Source organism: Lepidochelys kempii, chromosome 1 (genome assembly GCF_965140285.1).
Source record: "Lepidochelys kempii isolate rLepKem1 chromosome 1, rLepKem1.hap1, whole genome shotgun sequence".
In the NCBI taxonomy this organism is placed as follows: domain Eukaryota; kingdom Metazoa; phylum Chordata; order Testudines; family Cheloniidae; genus Lepidochelys; species Lepidochelys kempii.
The window spans coordinates 302871418-302885115 of record NC_136380.1 but is presented as its reverse complement, the minus strand read 5'-3'; the positions used below and the strand labels follow the sequence as shown (position 1 = coordinate 302885115).

General features: G+C 50.8%; 1 protein-coding gene across 2 annotated transcripts in view; it reads right to left on the bottom strand.

Annotated features, from left to right (window-relative positions):
- The window catches only part of ZNF277 (zinc finger protein 277), an 88435-nt gene that overhangs the window by 20457 nt on the left and 54280 nt on the right, over nt 1-13698 (bottom strand). For both annotated transcript variants that reach the window (XM_073328108.1, XM_073328109.1), the window contains exons 5-6: nt 3138-3229; nt 1346-1456 (exon numbers count right to left, since the gene is read on the bottom strand). In XM_073328108.1, the coding sequence (XP_073184209.1) occupies nt 1346-1456; nt 3138-3229 (203 nt within the window). The remainder of the gene's footprint in view (nt 1-1345; nt 1457-3137; nt 3230-13698) is intronic.

Sequence of the window (13698 nt, the reverse complement as noted above, 5' to 3'; positions counted from 1 at the left end):
GTACACATGCCTGGAAAGATCAGAGAGATGTTGCCTGCAATGAGGCTCACTTTCGATGTGTGTAGCAACAAATCCCTTACTAGCCATGGTTGTCATCTACTTTCTCAATCTTTATTTGAAAGGAGAGCTAGGGTTTACAGACACCACAGTGATCACGCCTACATAGCTTTCTGGTTTGTATCACCACAGATACTGGGAGTATTGCAGAGAGACAAGTATCCTAGAGGAGCTAGGAGGGAGTATGAAAAATGCATAGGAGCATGCAGAAGGCTGGGGCCTGCACCATTGGTATACAAAGAGAGAGATAACAGGAGGTAGACAGAGGAGTGCTGCCTTGGGTGATGTAGGAGCTGTTTAGCCAAAAGAAGTTTAAAATAAGAAGTATGAAAACCTGCCTAGAAGTATGAAGATTTCAAAGAAGTATGAAAATCTAGCAGAGAAAGGTATAACATGATCCAATGGCTGGAAGCTGAAGCTAGACATATTCAGACTAGAAACATGGCGTAAATTTTTAACAGTGAAGGTAATTAACCATTGGAACAATTTATCAAGTGTTGTGGTGGATTCTCCATCACTGACATCTTTTAAATCAAGATTGGATGTTTTTCTAAAAGCTCTGTTCTCGGAATTATTATGGGGAAGTTCCATCACCTGTGTTATACTGGAGGTCAGACCAGATATGGGGTTCTCCAACTTCATTGCACCACGACCCCCTTCTGACAACAAAGTTACTACATGACCCCGGGGAGTTGGGGCACAGCCCGAGACCTGCTGCCCCAGATGCGGGGAAAAGGGACCAGAGCCTGAGCCCCACCACCTTGGGTAGTGGGAGAGGGGCTGGCGCCTAAGCCCCGCCGCCCTGGGTGGGAATGGAGCTTGGGCTTCAGCCCCAGGTCCCAGCAAGTCTAATGCTGGCCCTGGTGACCCCATTAAAATTGAGTCACAACCCACTTTGGGGTCCCAACCCACAGTTTGAGAACCACTGGACTAGATGATCACAATGGTCTCCTCTGGCCTTGGGATCTATGAATGCATGTAGACTCTGATACTGTAGTCCTTACTGCACACAAATCTCACCGAAGTCAATGGGAGCTCTGTGTGCATAAGGGTTGAAAGATCACACCTTTAATCCATCACTTAAATCAATGTACATAATACAAGAAATTATGAAGTAGCCAGAATGAAATGTGAAAAGAAAACAGTAAATTTTCTAAGATTACACCTGAGAGAGCAACATCCTAATTTTTAAAGTCCTCCTGAATGCTCACTTACATTTTAGCCCAAATTGCTTTCAAGACTAACAGTAAAATGACTTAAGGCTATTTTTTCCAAAAAGATTACATACTTGTCAAGTTTCTTCTGTAATGCAGCCAAAAATTCATTACAATTTACAATGTTATCGGGCAGCCCAACATTAAAAGCATGATCTCTTGCCATGTGATTGAAAAGAACAGACCTACAAAAGATATTAAAGAACATTGGATATATTTGTGTAAGCATGTGAGAATCACTGAGTTAGTGCTTTACCACACACTAATTGCATTGAAATGTAGACAAGCCAGCATCAAATAAGCAGCAATAATAACGTTTCTGTTGCTGGTAGGGATGGAATTAGTTTGACTTACTGAAGTAGAAAATTTTAATTTCAGCCCTACTGCATGTTTCAGTAACACTTCAATTACTTAGTCCACATGCATGAAATCTGAGCCACTAAATGAAAACAACAACACAATTTTATTTTTGACCTACATTATTATTACAGTTCATCTACTAATTTGTACAGGTGTTTTGAGAAACGTGATAAGAGGTCATTTCTCAGCTTGCTCTCTGCTGGTTATCTAACAAAAAAATTAAGGCTATATTTTAAAAAATACTACTGTATATACTTCTCAAGTTTCTTCTGTAATGCACCCAAAAATTCATCGTGATGTAATGGGGCTTGGTGTAAATCAGAATCAGGCACTACGTCTTTGGAATGGAAGAAATTAATCAAGATGCTCCCTATTAGAAAACTTCCTTGAAAGGTCAGCTGTATTTATTTTTTAATCACCATCTTTTCAAAATATTTAGGGAGGATTTCCATTTAATTTTTAAATTTCATGCAGAGGACTCGTTAAAGTCCTTCCACCTCTCATTATCAGTTCCACATTTTACATACATTTATTCATATGACGATTCATATTTCCTTCTTTTATATATTCCCATACAGCTAGACCAGGGGTAGGCAAACTACAGCCCATGGGCCAGATCCGGCCCGCGAGCCGATTTAAGCCAGCCCCTGAGCCACACCAAGTGGCTCGGCCCTGCTCCGGCCGGGGTACTGGATTGGGGGCCGAGCCACGTGGTACGGCCCCGCTCCAGCTGGGGCGCTAGGTCCAGGGCTGCACCACGTGGCTTAGCCCCGCTCTGGTGCTCCGGCTGGAGTGCTGGGTTGGGGGCCGCACCGCTGAGCCTCTCCCCACGCCCCAACCCCCTGCCCAGCCCTGATCCCTCTCCCGCTCTCTAAACCCCTCGATCCCAGCCCAGAGCACTTTTCTGCACCCCAAACCTCTCATCCCCAGCCCCACCCCAGAGCCCACACCCCCAGCCAGAACCCAAACCCCTTCCCGCACCCCTGCCCCAGCCCTGATCCCCCTCCTGCCCTCCGAACCCTTGGTCCCAGCCCAGAGCACCCTCCTACACCCCAAACACCTCATCCCAGCCCCACCTGAAAGCCCACACCCCAACCCCAACTTTTTGAGCATTCATGGCCCTCCATACAATTTCTATTCCTTGATGTGGCCCTGGGGCCAAAAAATTTGTCCACCCCTGAGCTAGACAAACTGACTTTCAACTTCCATCTGAGGATTATTAGATGAAGATCCCTTCAAATGCTGATCTTTAGCTTGGTCAAATCTGGTGTAAGATGGTTTCACAGGCTCCCAATCTCTGGGCTAAACAACACTTCCAGCTCTTAACAGTACAGGGTACAGAAGTCTGGTTCCAAGAATCACATCAGAATCTTTCCCCAGTTCTAGAGCCCTACTGTTATCCACAAGCCAGCTCAGTGGCATATTTTACAATCAGTGAACAAAGGACAGGGTCAATTAACAGTTAATTAAGAGGAAAACAATAGTAAATATGCTCAAACTTCAAACCTGTTTCCTGTGAATTCTTTATCGCAGAACATACATATGCTATGAAAGCTTGTATCATCTCTTTCACGCTGCTGTTGCTCCAGAATTTCTCTCTGGGTAAATAGAAAAAGTATTTGAACACTCAACCTTAAAAAAAAAAAAAGCAAGTCTAGCTAAGATCATTCCATCAAAATATTTTATATTTTGGACGACTGTATATCATATATCATATCTTAATAATTAATCGTTAATGCACAATAATGATAATATACAGCTGAATCTTGAAAGTTAGAAAGATTTCAACAGCATACATAACGGTAGTGTACAATCCAGAGAAGCTCTGAAACTCAAATAATGCAATACAGATTAGATGGAAAGAAATAACATTGACAATGAGATTTTTTTCCTCAGCTGGTTAAATGATCTATCAAGGAACATATTAACTGGATTTACCTCGAGGCCCAAATTTAGGGCATGGCTACACTTGCAGATGTAGAGCGCTTTGAGTTAAACCAGCCTTCGTAGAGCGCAGTAGGGAAAGCGATGCAGTCTGTCCACACTGACAGCTTCAAGCGCACTGCCGTGGCCACATTTGCGGCACTTGCAGTGGCATTAGGAGCGGTGCATTATGGGCAGCTATCCCAGCAAGCAAGCAACTGCAACGTGCTTTTCAAATGGGGGTGGGGTGGGGTGGAGTGTGACAGGGAGTGTGTTGTGTGTATGTGGGGGGAGAGAGAGTGGGTTTTTGGGGGGCTGAGAGCATGTCAGCATGCTGTCTTGTAAGTTCAGACAGCAGCAGACCTCCCTCGCCCCTCTCTCTCACACACACAGCATTCCAACTAATGGTTGCTTTGTCTCGGAGGAGATAAGCAGCCAGCTGTCAGAAACGGAGCTTTCACAGGGCATTTCTGCATTCCTACAGCTGATTCCAAACAATGACAAGAGTGGCCACTTGACTTAAGGGGATTATGGGATGTTTCCGGAGGCTGATCAGAGCGCAGTAAAGCAACACCTCATTCACACTGGCGCCGCGGTGCTCCAGTGAGGGCGCAGCAAACGTTATTCCACTCGTTGAGGTGGAGTCCCAGCAGCGCTGTAGCCGCGAGTCAGAGCGCTCTACGTGCCTTGCCAGTGTGGACGGGTAGTGAGCTAGTGCACCCGGGGCTCCTTTATTGTGCTGTAACTCGCAAGTGTAGCCAAGCCCTGAGACCCGGTGTAAATAAGCGCAATGGAGTTGTATATGCTTAATTTAAATTTGATCCTCAATGTCTTAACATAAGCACAGACAAGGTGAGGACATTTTTAATAGAAACAGATATCATAAAAGTAGTCTGAGTTCTTACTAGTAGTTATGGGCTTAAAGAAACACATTGGAAAAGTGAAGCTTGACTATCCTTGCCATTAGCCTCATCTGATTTAGAGTGACAGGCTAGAAATTTCAGAACACTGTGCTCACAGAACTTTGCTAGCAGAAAAACAACTACAGCCACCACCACCACCACCTCATAACAAATCATACTGCGCCCGAAGATAATTGTTATGTTGTTTCACAGTATCAATACGGTAGTTACACTTGAGGAGGCACTTTCATTCTATGCATTTCAAGACCACAAAGTTTGTCATCCTCTGGAAAACATAACCTTTGGGCTAAAATTTCTCATGCTTTTTCTCAGCCCAAATGATGTATTGGCAAGGTACTCATTCTCTGTGCAGAGTGGAGCTGCTGCATTCTTTAGAATGCTTCCTCTCTATGGACAGCCAGCTCTGCTCTCTGGAAAGTGCAGGGACTGTGAATTGCCAATGCAAAGTAACTCAGTGTATTCAAACCACTTTCTCAGACATAAGCCAGGGGAAAATATTAAGGTTTTGCCACATATCCTGGAAGCCAACTAACTCAAACATTATTGGACCAACAGGTGAAACACATTTGAAGTCTAGAGCCTCACTGAAAACACCTTGTCTCCATCTCCTCAGAGACTGGTCAGAAGTGTCTTATAGCTATTCTCAACTGTTGGAATGAGGCATGGAGGGAGGGAGGGAGAGAGAGAGAAAAAAAAGAGCATGATTGTCAGGATCCAAAACACATATGGAGCTCCAACATTTTACTGCCAATAAGAAGAAACCCACTCAAGAATTCCAAACTCTTTTTGAGTTCTTGGAATCTGGGACAATAGTGTCTTCTGACTTCCAGCCAACCAATACTCTCAGAGGTTGCAGATAGTACATATCAGCAACCTCGGCTTAAGAGTCTGTCACATCAAAAAGTTTGAAAATGAAAAGCATTCACCACATCACACCATTGGGTGATAATATCTTTCAAAATCAAAACCGTGCTCAATAATGACTCCTTCAAACAGGAAGAGGATGGAGGAGGACAGAGATGACCTGGAGGTCTAAGCATCAGATGTGAAATGCCTTCCACTAGATTCCCTAAAACCACCAATTCACATCCCATCAGTGCTGACTCCTGAGGCAAATAAATGGAGTACAGTACAATCTTAACGGTGGGAGTTTTTCAGAGGAGACTATATGAAATGAAAAGGCCTGTCTGCTTTGCATGGACACAAAATGTCCCATAGCACATGTCATAGGAGTGGACATTGATGTCCTTGGCCAACATGTCCTCCTCCACCCAATGTCATGCCCCATGATGACTGGCTACTAGCACTACAGAACTTTTAAAACACAGCGGTTGGGATCTGTTAGAATGAAAGACGCTGTGTGCATTTTAAACATTTTAAATAAATTATTAAATAAAAGATTTGAGTTTAAACAAACAAACAACAGAATGAATTTCCCAAATAGCTTCCTAACTGTACTCTACTACCAGGAAGACACGGTTATGCAATATTTGATGTTTAGCTGGATAAATCATGATTCTCACATCACATAAAACTCCTTTTTCTATCTCCTTCAAAAGATAACATACTTACTATTCTGCAGCACAAATCTCATTTCCCCCTAGACAGGCATGTTTGGAAGCTCAAAGGCATTATTTGAAGATGTGATATATAGCCATTAATACAGCATCACTTTTCTAATATTTTCACTCCATGAAGTTTTTAAAAATCTCATTCAAATCATCCAAATAAAGTATTCACTTTATCATTTTCTTTTGTTATTCATTGTTAGACAGTTACTTTTAAGGCTGAGAAGTGCATTTAGTGCTTGTGATGGTGACGGATTAATAGCATTGGCTTGAGTCACATATAGTGAGGACAAGGAGTTGTGCAAGATTTCCCTACAACTCTGCCAATGCACCCTGTTTTTACAGTCCTGGGATTCTGCTGAATAGAGAATAGTGATTGTACCAAACTGTGTAGCAGTTCTGTGATCTGCATGAAGAACGACTTTTTTGTTTTGTTTTTAAACTTGTGACAAAAGCCAAGGTTTGAACTCAGGTTATGAGGAAAAACGTTGGTGCAGTAATGCATTTCACCAGCTGCATTAAGTTTTGAGACAGTTCTAACTCTTTAAAATATATTTCTGCAATTAAATATGTGTCTTACAAACAGAAGTAAATAACATATTTTAGAAATGTATAAGAATGTTCCAAGACAATTGCAGTACACTATCATATCAGAGTGATGAAGAATGTTTGGGCAATCAAAGTTACTGGAGGAAAACAGGAGAGAACAGATTACAAAATAAATGGAAGTTACAAAACTATAACAAATAAGAATAAATAAAGCTTTCAAGCACAGACACAAATGGGTAGTCCAAGATGCCAAAACCAGAAATATTATTTTCAGGCAATTAATTTACAATATAAATGCCAAGCCCACATGCCAAATGGCAAACATATAGATTTTAATGGAGTCCCCCTTCCTCTTCATTGATACGTTTTATTAAAGAGACAGTCAATCTGCAATCTAGTCAATTTCAAAATATGCGTTAAAAATAACATCCCCAAATCCCCCAGCCATTTTTTATGATTTTTAGACTCCCTCTCTCTGCTGTTGCTGAGGGAAAGACCCCCGTAAACAACATGGGAAACTGAGTAAACAATTTACGGGACAAACAGATATACATGCAAGGTGCTATCAAATGCAATGTTAAACTGGACAAAGATTTTTTTCTAATCTCTTTGTGACAGCAATCCTATATGTAGTGTGACAGGATCGGGCTAGATGGCTATCGGAGAGTAACAGAAGGCAGATATATTAGCCCCAGGCTAAGTAGGTCCCTTTTCCCTGGGTAAGGTAACAGGGAAGGTTTTTTTTGAAACAGAAAAGAAGTTTATTGGTAACACTTACAAAATTACCAAAGAAAACAAAACAACTGTGCAACAAAACAATGCAAACAGAAGGTATAACACAGCAGCTTTAAGGAGGGAGAAGTGTTCAGGCTAGCCTGGGCCCAGAGCGGGGGGGCTTCCTCGACACTCGTGGTCTTCCACCCTCCTGAGTTACCTAGTGCCGCGCCCAGTGTCACCGATCCTCCCTCTCCTGAGAGTGCCCGGCAAGATGGGCATGGCTGCGGGGTGGGCGGTTTAGGGGTGAGGGGGTAGACACCCATGTATTATAGGACCCCTCCTAGATGACAGTAATGATGGTATCCACAGCGGCAACGGCTGGGGCTGGCATCTCTCGCTCTTCCCCTCAATCAAAGGGTCAGACGGAGGGAACCGGACGGGGTCACCGAGCAGAGAACCCTGGACAGCGCTCACCGCTCCTCGAAGGCGTCAAGGGAGTCGGTGGACGCCGCCCAAAGGAACTCCGCCCGGATATGTGAATGTACTGAGGATCGGAAAAAGGCCCCGCAATCGCAGGACGTTTCATGGGCCAACCTCCTCTCTCTGGTTTTATAAATGGCTGTTTTAGCCAAGGCTAGGAGGAGGTTGACCAGGAGATCCTGCGACTTTGTGGGGCCACGGATGGGAAGTGTATAGATAAAAAGGTGAGGGGAGAAATGAAGCCAGAAGCGGAATAGAATATTTGTGAGGAGCCGAAAAAAGGGCTGCAATCTGGCACACTCTAAATATACGTGCGCCAGGGTTTCCCTCACATTACAAAAAGGGCAAGTATCCGGGATGGGTGTGAACCGTGTCAGAAACACGCCCATGCTCACAGCTCCATGAAGGAGCCGCCAACTGATGTCCCCGACGGGCCTCGGGACCAAGGTGGAATACAGGCTGTCCCATCGAGGTTGCTCACCCTCCAAAGGTGGCAGGAGGTCCCGCCACTTTGTATCCGGGCGGGACACCAGGGTGTGGGCGTGAGTGTGTATAAATATTTCCGTGGTGCAATTTGAAAACTGACCGGCTGCAGTTCATGCAGCCGGCTTGCAGTGAAAGGGTGAGGGGTTTGTTGGGATCTACAGGGTAGGGGCCCAATGGAAAGGTCCAGCGGGCCTGGGGTAGAGGATGGGCGGGTTGCGCCCTCGCGCAAGGCTCGGTTGACATAAGCCCGAGCAGCGGGGGTCAAGGCGGCCTTCACCTCCTGAAGTATGCGCCGGGGGGTACAGGGGCTGGAGAGCCCCATGCGCCGAGCAAGCGTCAGGGGATCCAGCCAGTCTCTCCGGTCATAGTCCAGGAGGTCTCCGACCCTCGTGACTTCCGCCAGGACCAACCTCTGGCGCACCGAGCGGGACTCCGCCACCTGCACACGGAGCTGGGGGTTGTGTAGCAGGGGCTCCGTGAGGAGCTCTGCTCCCACGGTGGCCGCCACGGACCTGGTTGTTAGAAACAGTTTCCAGGTCCGGAGGAGGTCCTGGTAGAAGACCGGCAGCCCCGAGAGGTCTCGCGGAAAACCCCTCGGAGAAAGATAAAAGAGCTGCCGGTCGTATCGGAGCCCGTGGAAGCGGCGCAGGAAGGCGTGCGCCAGTATGCTCCACGCCGAACTACTTGCACTATAAAAGAGCCTCTGCAGGGCTTGGAGGCGGACAACGCGGACCTGAGTGTACAGACACTTCAGGCCCTGCCCTCCTTCCTTCAGGGGTAGATGAAGAACTCCAACAGGGGCCCAGTGCATTCCTGACCAGAAGAACTCTAGAATCAATCTCCGGAGGTGGGTCAGGAAACCCGGGGCCGGGGCCAGGGTGTTGAGCCGGTACCAGAGCGTGGACAGGACTAGTTGGTTAAGCACCAGTGCTCTCCCTCGGAGGGAGAGACATCGGAGTAGCCTCGTCCATTTCCGGATCCGCTCTATCATCCCGCCCTCTAAATTTTGCCAGTTCTCCGGCGGGGAAGGGTGCGTGGCGGAAAGGTAAACGCCGAGATAGAGCAGTGGGCCCGCACTCCACCGGATGGTCTGAAGCGCGGGTGGGAGGGAGCTTACCTGCCGCCAGTCCCCCACCGCCAAGCCAGAGCTCTGGACCCAGTTGACTCGGGCGGAGGAGGCTGCCGAATAGATGGCCTGGCATGCCTCCACTCGTGCCAAGTCGCCCGGGTCCTGGACCACGAGGAGTACGTCATTGGCGTACGCCGACAGGACCAGCCGCAGCTCCGGCTCCCGCAGCACCAACCCTGTCATCCTCCTGCGGAGGAGACAAAGGAAAGGCTCGATCGCCAGAGCATACAACTGGCCCAAGAGAGGGCACCCCTGCCGCACTCCTCGCCTGAAGCTGACCGGTTCAGTCAGGGTCCAGTTGAGCCTAACCAAACGCTCCGCGGAGGCATACAGCACCCGGAGAAAACTCACAAACTGAGGTCCGAATCCAAACGCCTGCAGAGTGCTCAGGAGGTACCCATGGTCTACTCTATGGAACGCCTTCTCCTGATCAAGAGACAGGAGGGCGAACAACAGACCATCTCTCCGCCCGAGTTCCAAAAGATCTCAGACTAGAAATAGGTTGTCAAAAATGCTGCGACCCGGGACAGTATAGGTCTGGTCTGGGTGGATCACGTCCGCCATCACGGACCCTAGCCGCAGCGAGATTGCTTTCGCTACGATTTTGTAATCCGTGCTAAGGAGTGAGACGGGACGCCAGTTACGTAGATCGCGGAGGTCCCCCTTCTTCGGCAGTAAGGCGAGCACCGCTCGCCTGCACGACAGGAGGACGATCCCGCTCTGCAAGGACTCAGCCCAGACTGTGACTAGGTCTGGGTCGAGGATGTCCCAGAACGCGCGGTAAAACTCCACGGTCAGCCCGTCCATGCCCGGAGATTTATTGGTGGGCATGTGACGGAGGGCTTCCGAGAACTCGGCCAGGGTGAGAGGCAGCTCTAGTCGGTCTCGGTCGCCCACGCTGACCGTGGGGAGTTCCTCCCAGAGCACCCGGCAAGCGCCAGGATCGGTTGGATCCGGGGAGAAAAGGCTTGTGTAGAAGTCACGGGCCCTCCCACACATCTCCTCCGGATCCGTGAGGGGGGTGCCGTCTTCCGCAAGAAGGCAGGTGATGTGTTTCTTGGTCCCCCTCATTTTCTCCAGGGCATAGAAGAAGCGGGAGCCGCGGTCCATCTCCCGAAGGAGGCGGATGCGGGACCGAACGAAGGCACCTCGGGCCTGGTGGTCCTCGAGGGCCCGGAGCTCCTCCCGCTTCTCCTGGCACGCTCCGCAGAGGGACAGGTCCTCGGGGTTGGCGGCCAGGCGCCTCTCCACCTCTAAGACCTCCCGTTCCAACTGCTCTATCGCCGCATTTCGCCGTCGGCTGGTGAAGAGCTTGGTGCGCACCTTCCCGAGATCCCACCATCGCCGCACCGAGGGAAAGGCACGCCACTGCTCTCGCCAGGCCAGCCAAAACTCCCGGAAGGACATCACGAAGCTCTCGTCCTCCAACAGGCTGTTATTAAAGTGCCCATAGGCCGGCCTCGGTCTCTCTGCACAGAGGGAGACCGTTACGGTGACTAAATGATGATCGGAGAAAGGGGCCGGCCGAATGGCGGAGGAGTGGGCCTGTGAAAGATGGAAACGGGATAAGTAAATACGGTCCAACTGAGAGTGGTGTGACCGATGGGCCTCCACCCGGACAAAGGTGAACGTGGAAGTGACATCTGGGTGATGGTCACGCCAGACGTCCACTAGGGAGTGATGTTCAACTATCCCTCGGAGAATATTCGCGGCGGCCGGGCTCGGTTCGGCCCCTGAGCGGTCCCATTCCTCGAGGGTGGTGTTAAAGTCCCCTCCCAGGACCAGGCACTCGTGCGAATCCAGGGTGCCGAGGAAGTCGGACACCCGCTGATAAAATTGTGGCCGCCTGGAGCTCATTTGTGGGGCATAGATGTTAACAAGATTAACCACGAGCCCCTCCATACGGACTCGAAGGTGCAGCAGGTGGCCCGGCACGGCCTCAGTGACCCTTAGCACCTCGGGCCGTAGGTTGGGGGAGAACAGGGTCGCCACTCCAGCTTGCCAAGTCGCGAAGTGGCTAAAGTATACCCCGTCCCCCCACTCCAGCCGCCACCTGTCCTCGGCGGCTGGGTCCATATGAGTTTCCTGCAGAAAAACTACAGAGTACCCCCCTTCCCGAAGGTAAGAGAGCACCTGGGACCTGCAGAGAGCCATCCTACAGCCCCTGGTATTCAGGGTCGCAATAATAAGAGGCGTCATGCGGAGGGCTGGGGGGTGGGGGTGTTCAGGGCCCCGGCGGGTTGCGCATCAACCCGTGACCTATCCTGTGGATGAGTAGATTGTGTCGGAAGCCGCGGGCTCGCTCGTAGGCTGCAGCACCGTGCCTTCCTTGCCCCCTGCCCTCCTTTATAAGGGCCCTTGTGGCCTGGAGGATTTGGTCAAAGTCCCCCCATAGCTGAAGAGCCAGCTGTAGGGCGCCACGGGTGTGTTCTAGGAACTTCCGTAGTGCATGCCGCAGCTCATAGCGGGGTGGGGTCACAATTTCCGAGGTGTTCCCTGGTGGGACTCTTAATACAGCCTCGTGGTCCACTAAGGCGGGTAGACAGGGTGCGGACCACCGACGGGGCGTCTGACAGGCTGGGGTTATTAAATTCATTTCAGGCCTTGGGGTGGAGGGGGATGGCAGGGAAAAAATTGCCACTCCTAATGGATCGTGACTAGAAAGTGCAAAGACTGCTCCCTGGGGGGAATCTGCGAAAGGTGGAAAGGAAATAACCCCAGGGGTGGCATTAGCATTGCAAGAGAAGGGGACTTGGGCAGGGACAGGGGTTGGGGCAGGGGCAGGGGTAAGGCTCCGGGTTCAGGAGGCAAGCAGCTAAAGGAAAGTGCCTCCTGAGCAGAGTCAAGGGTTAAGGGGTAAGGGAGGGGGCTCCCAATAATGCTAGGCACTGGCTCCATGGTGGTCTTAGCGGCCATGGCATCAGGTGGTGGACCACCTTCTGCAGGGTGCTCGCCCGGGAAGGCAATTAGGGGGAGGGAGCATGGGGAAAGGGGGGCTGGGGTAAGGTTACCCAGCTCGAGGCCAGCCGGCAGTAGATCATCCTCTCCCTGGGTGACCGGGGTCAAATCTAGGGTCTCAATCTCCGCATACACGGGGGGGGGGGGGAGGTCAACTCCTGCCACCCCGGGGGCCTCTCCTCTAGGGCCCACCTCAACGGTTGCCTCGGGGTCCGCGGGGGGTTCGGGTGGTATCCAGGCAGAAGGGGCGTCCTCAGAAGTCTCGGAGGGGAGGGTCTCCCGTGGAGGGGGGATTCTGCCCTCCAATGCCAGTCCGTCTTCCCCTCCCGACACCAGCGGATGGATCTCACTCGTGGCCGTGGCAGGAGGCTCGATATCGGTGCCTCCTTTCCTGGTCTTCCGGGGGGCTTCCACGTCGGATGGATGCAGCGGAGCTCGAGCCTTCCGCTTGCCTCGCTTCCCCTGGACTAGGGTCCAGCCCTCCATCGCGTCATCTGGGGGTTGGTTAGCAGGGGTTATGTCGGGGGGCGGAGGCGATGGTTCAGGGGTTCGGGGGGGGGTAGCAGTGAGGCAGCATGAGGGGCGGGGGTTTCTCCTTGGGGCGGGCCCTCTCCTATACCCGGTAATATCCTTGCCACACCCTCCTCCATAGGCTCTGCTAGATTGGTAATAGCAAGGGTGGAACTCCCTTGCTCGCCCGGGCATTGTAGGGAAGGCATCTCTTGGGCCCGGACGGGAGCAGCGATGGGTCGAGTAGGAGGAGGGTTGGTTTCAGGTGCCGGGCAGCTAGGGGCGTCGGCAGCGACGGGTCCGATGTCCTGCCGGGTCTCGGGGGTTTCGGGTGCCCCTCCCCCCCAGACCAGAGGGCAGTCTCTGCGGACATGCCCCGCTGAGCAGCAGAGGTAGCACCGGGCCTCTCCGGTGGAGTAAAAGACCCGATAGCGGACTCCCTGGGAGGGGACTAGGAAAGACCCCTCGAGCACCTCTCTGTCACGCGCCCCTGCCGGCGGTAGAAGCTGCACTTGCCGGCGGAACGAAAGGACGTGACGGAGGGTGGGGTCCTTGCAACCCAAAGGAAGAGGGCTGATGACAGAAACAAGTTTCCCCAGGGTGGAAAGAGCGGGTAACAGGGCAACATTGGGTAAAAAGGGAGGAACGGAGGTGAGGATGAGGCGAACGCCCAGGTCTTCTAGCGGCTCTAGGGGGACAAACACCCCCCCCCACCGCCAGGCCCCTCTCCACCGCCTCCTGGGCGGCAGCCTCCGAAGCTAAGAAAAAAACAACCTTTCCATACATCTTGGAGGCCGCCACAATAGCCGTGGGTCCCACCACCT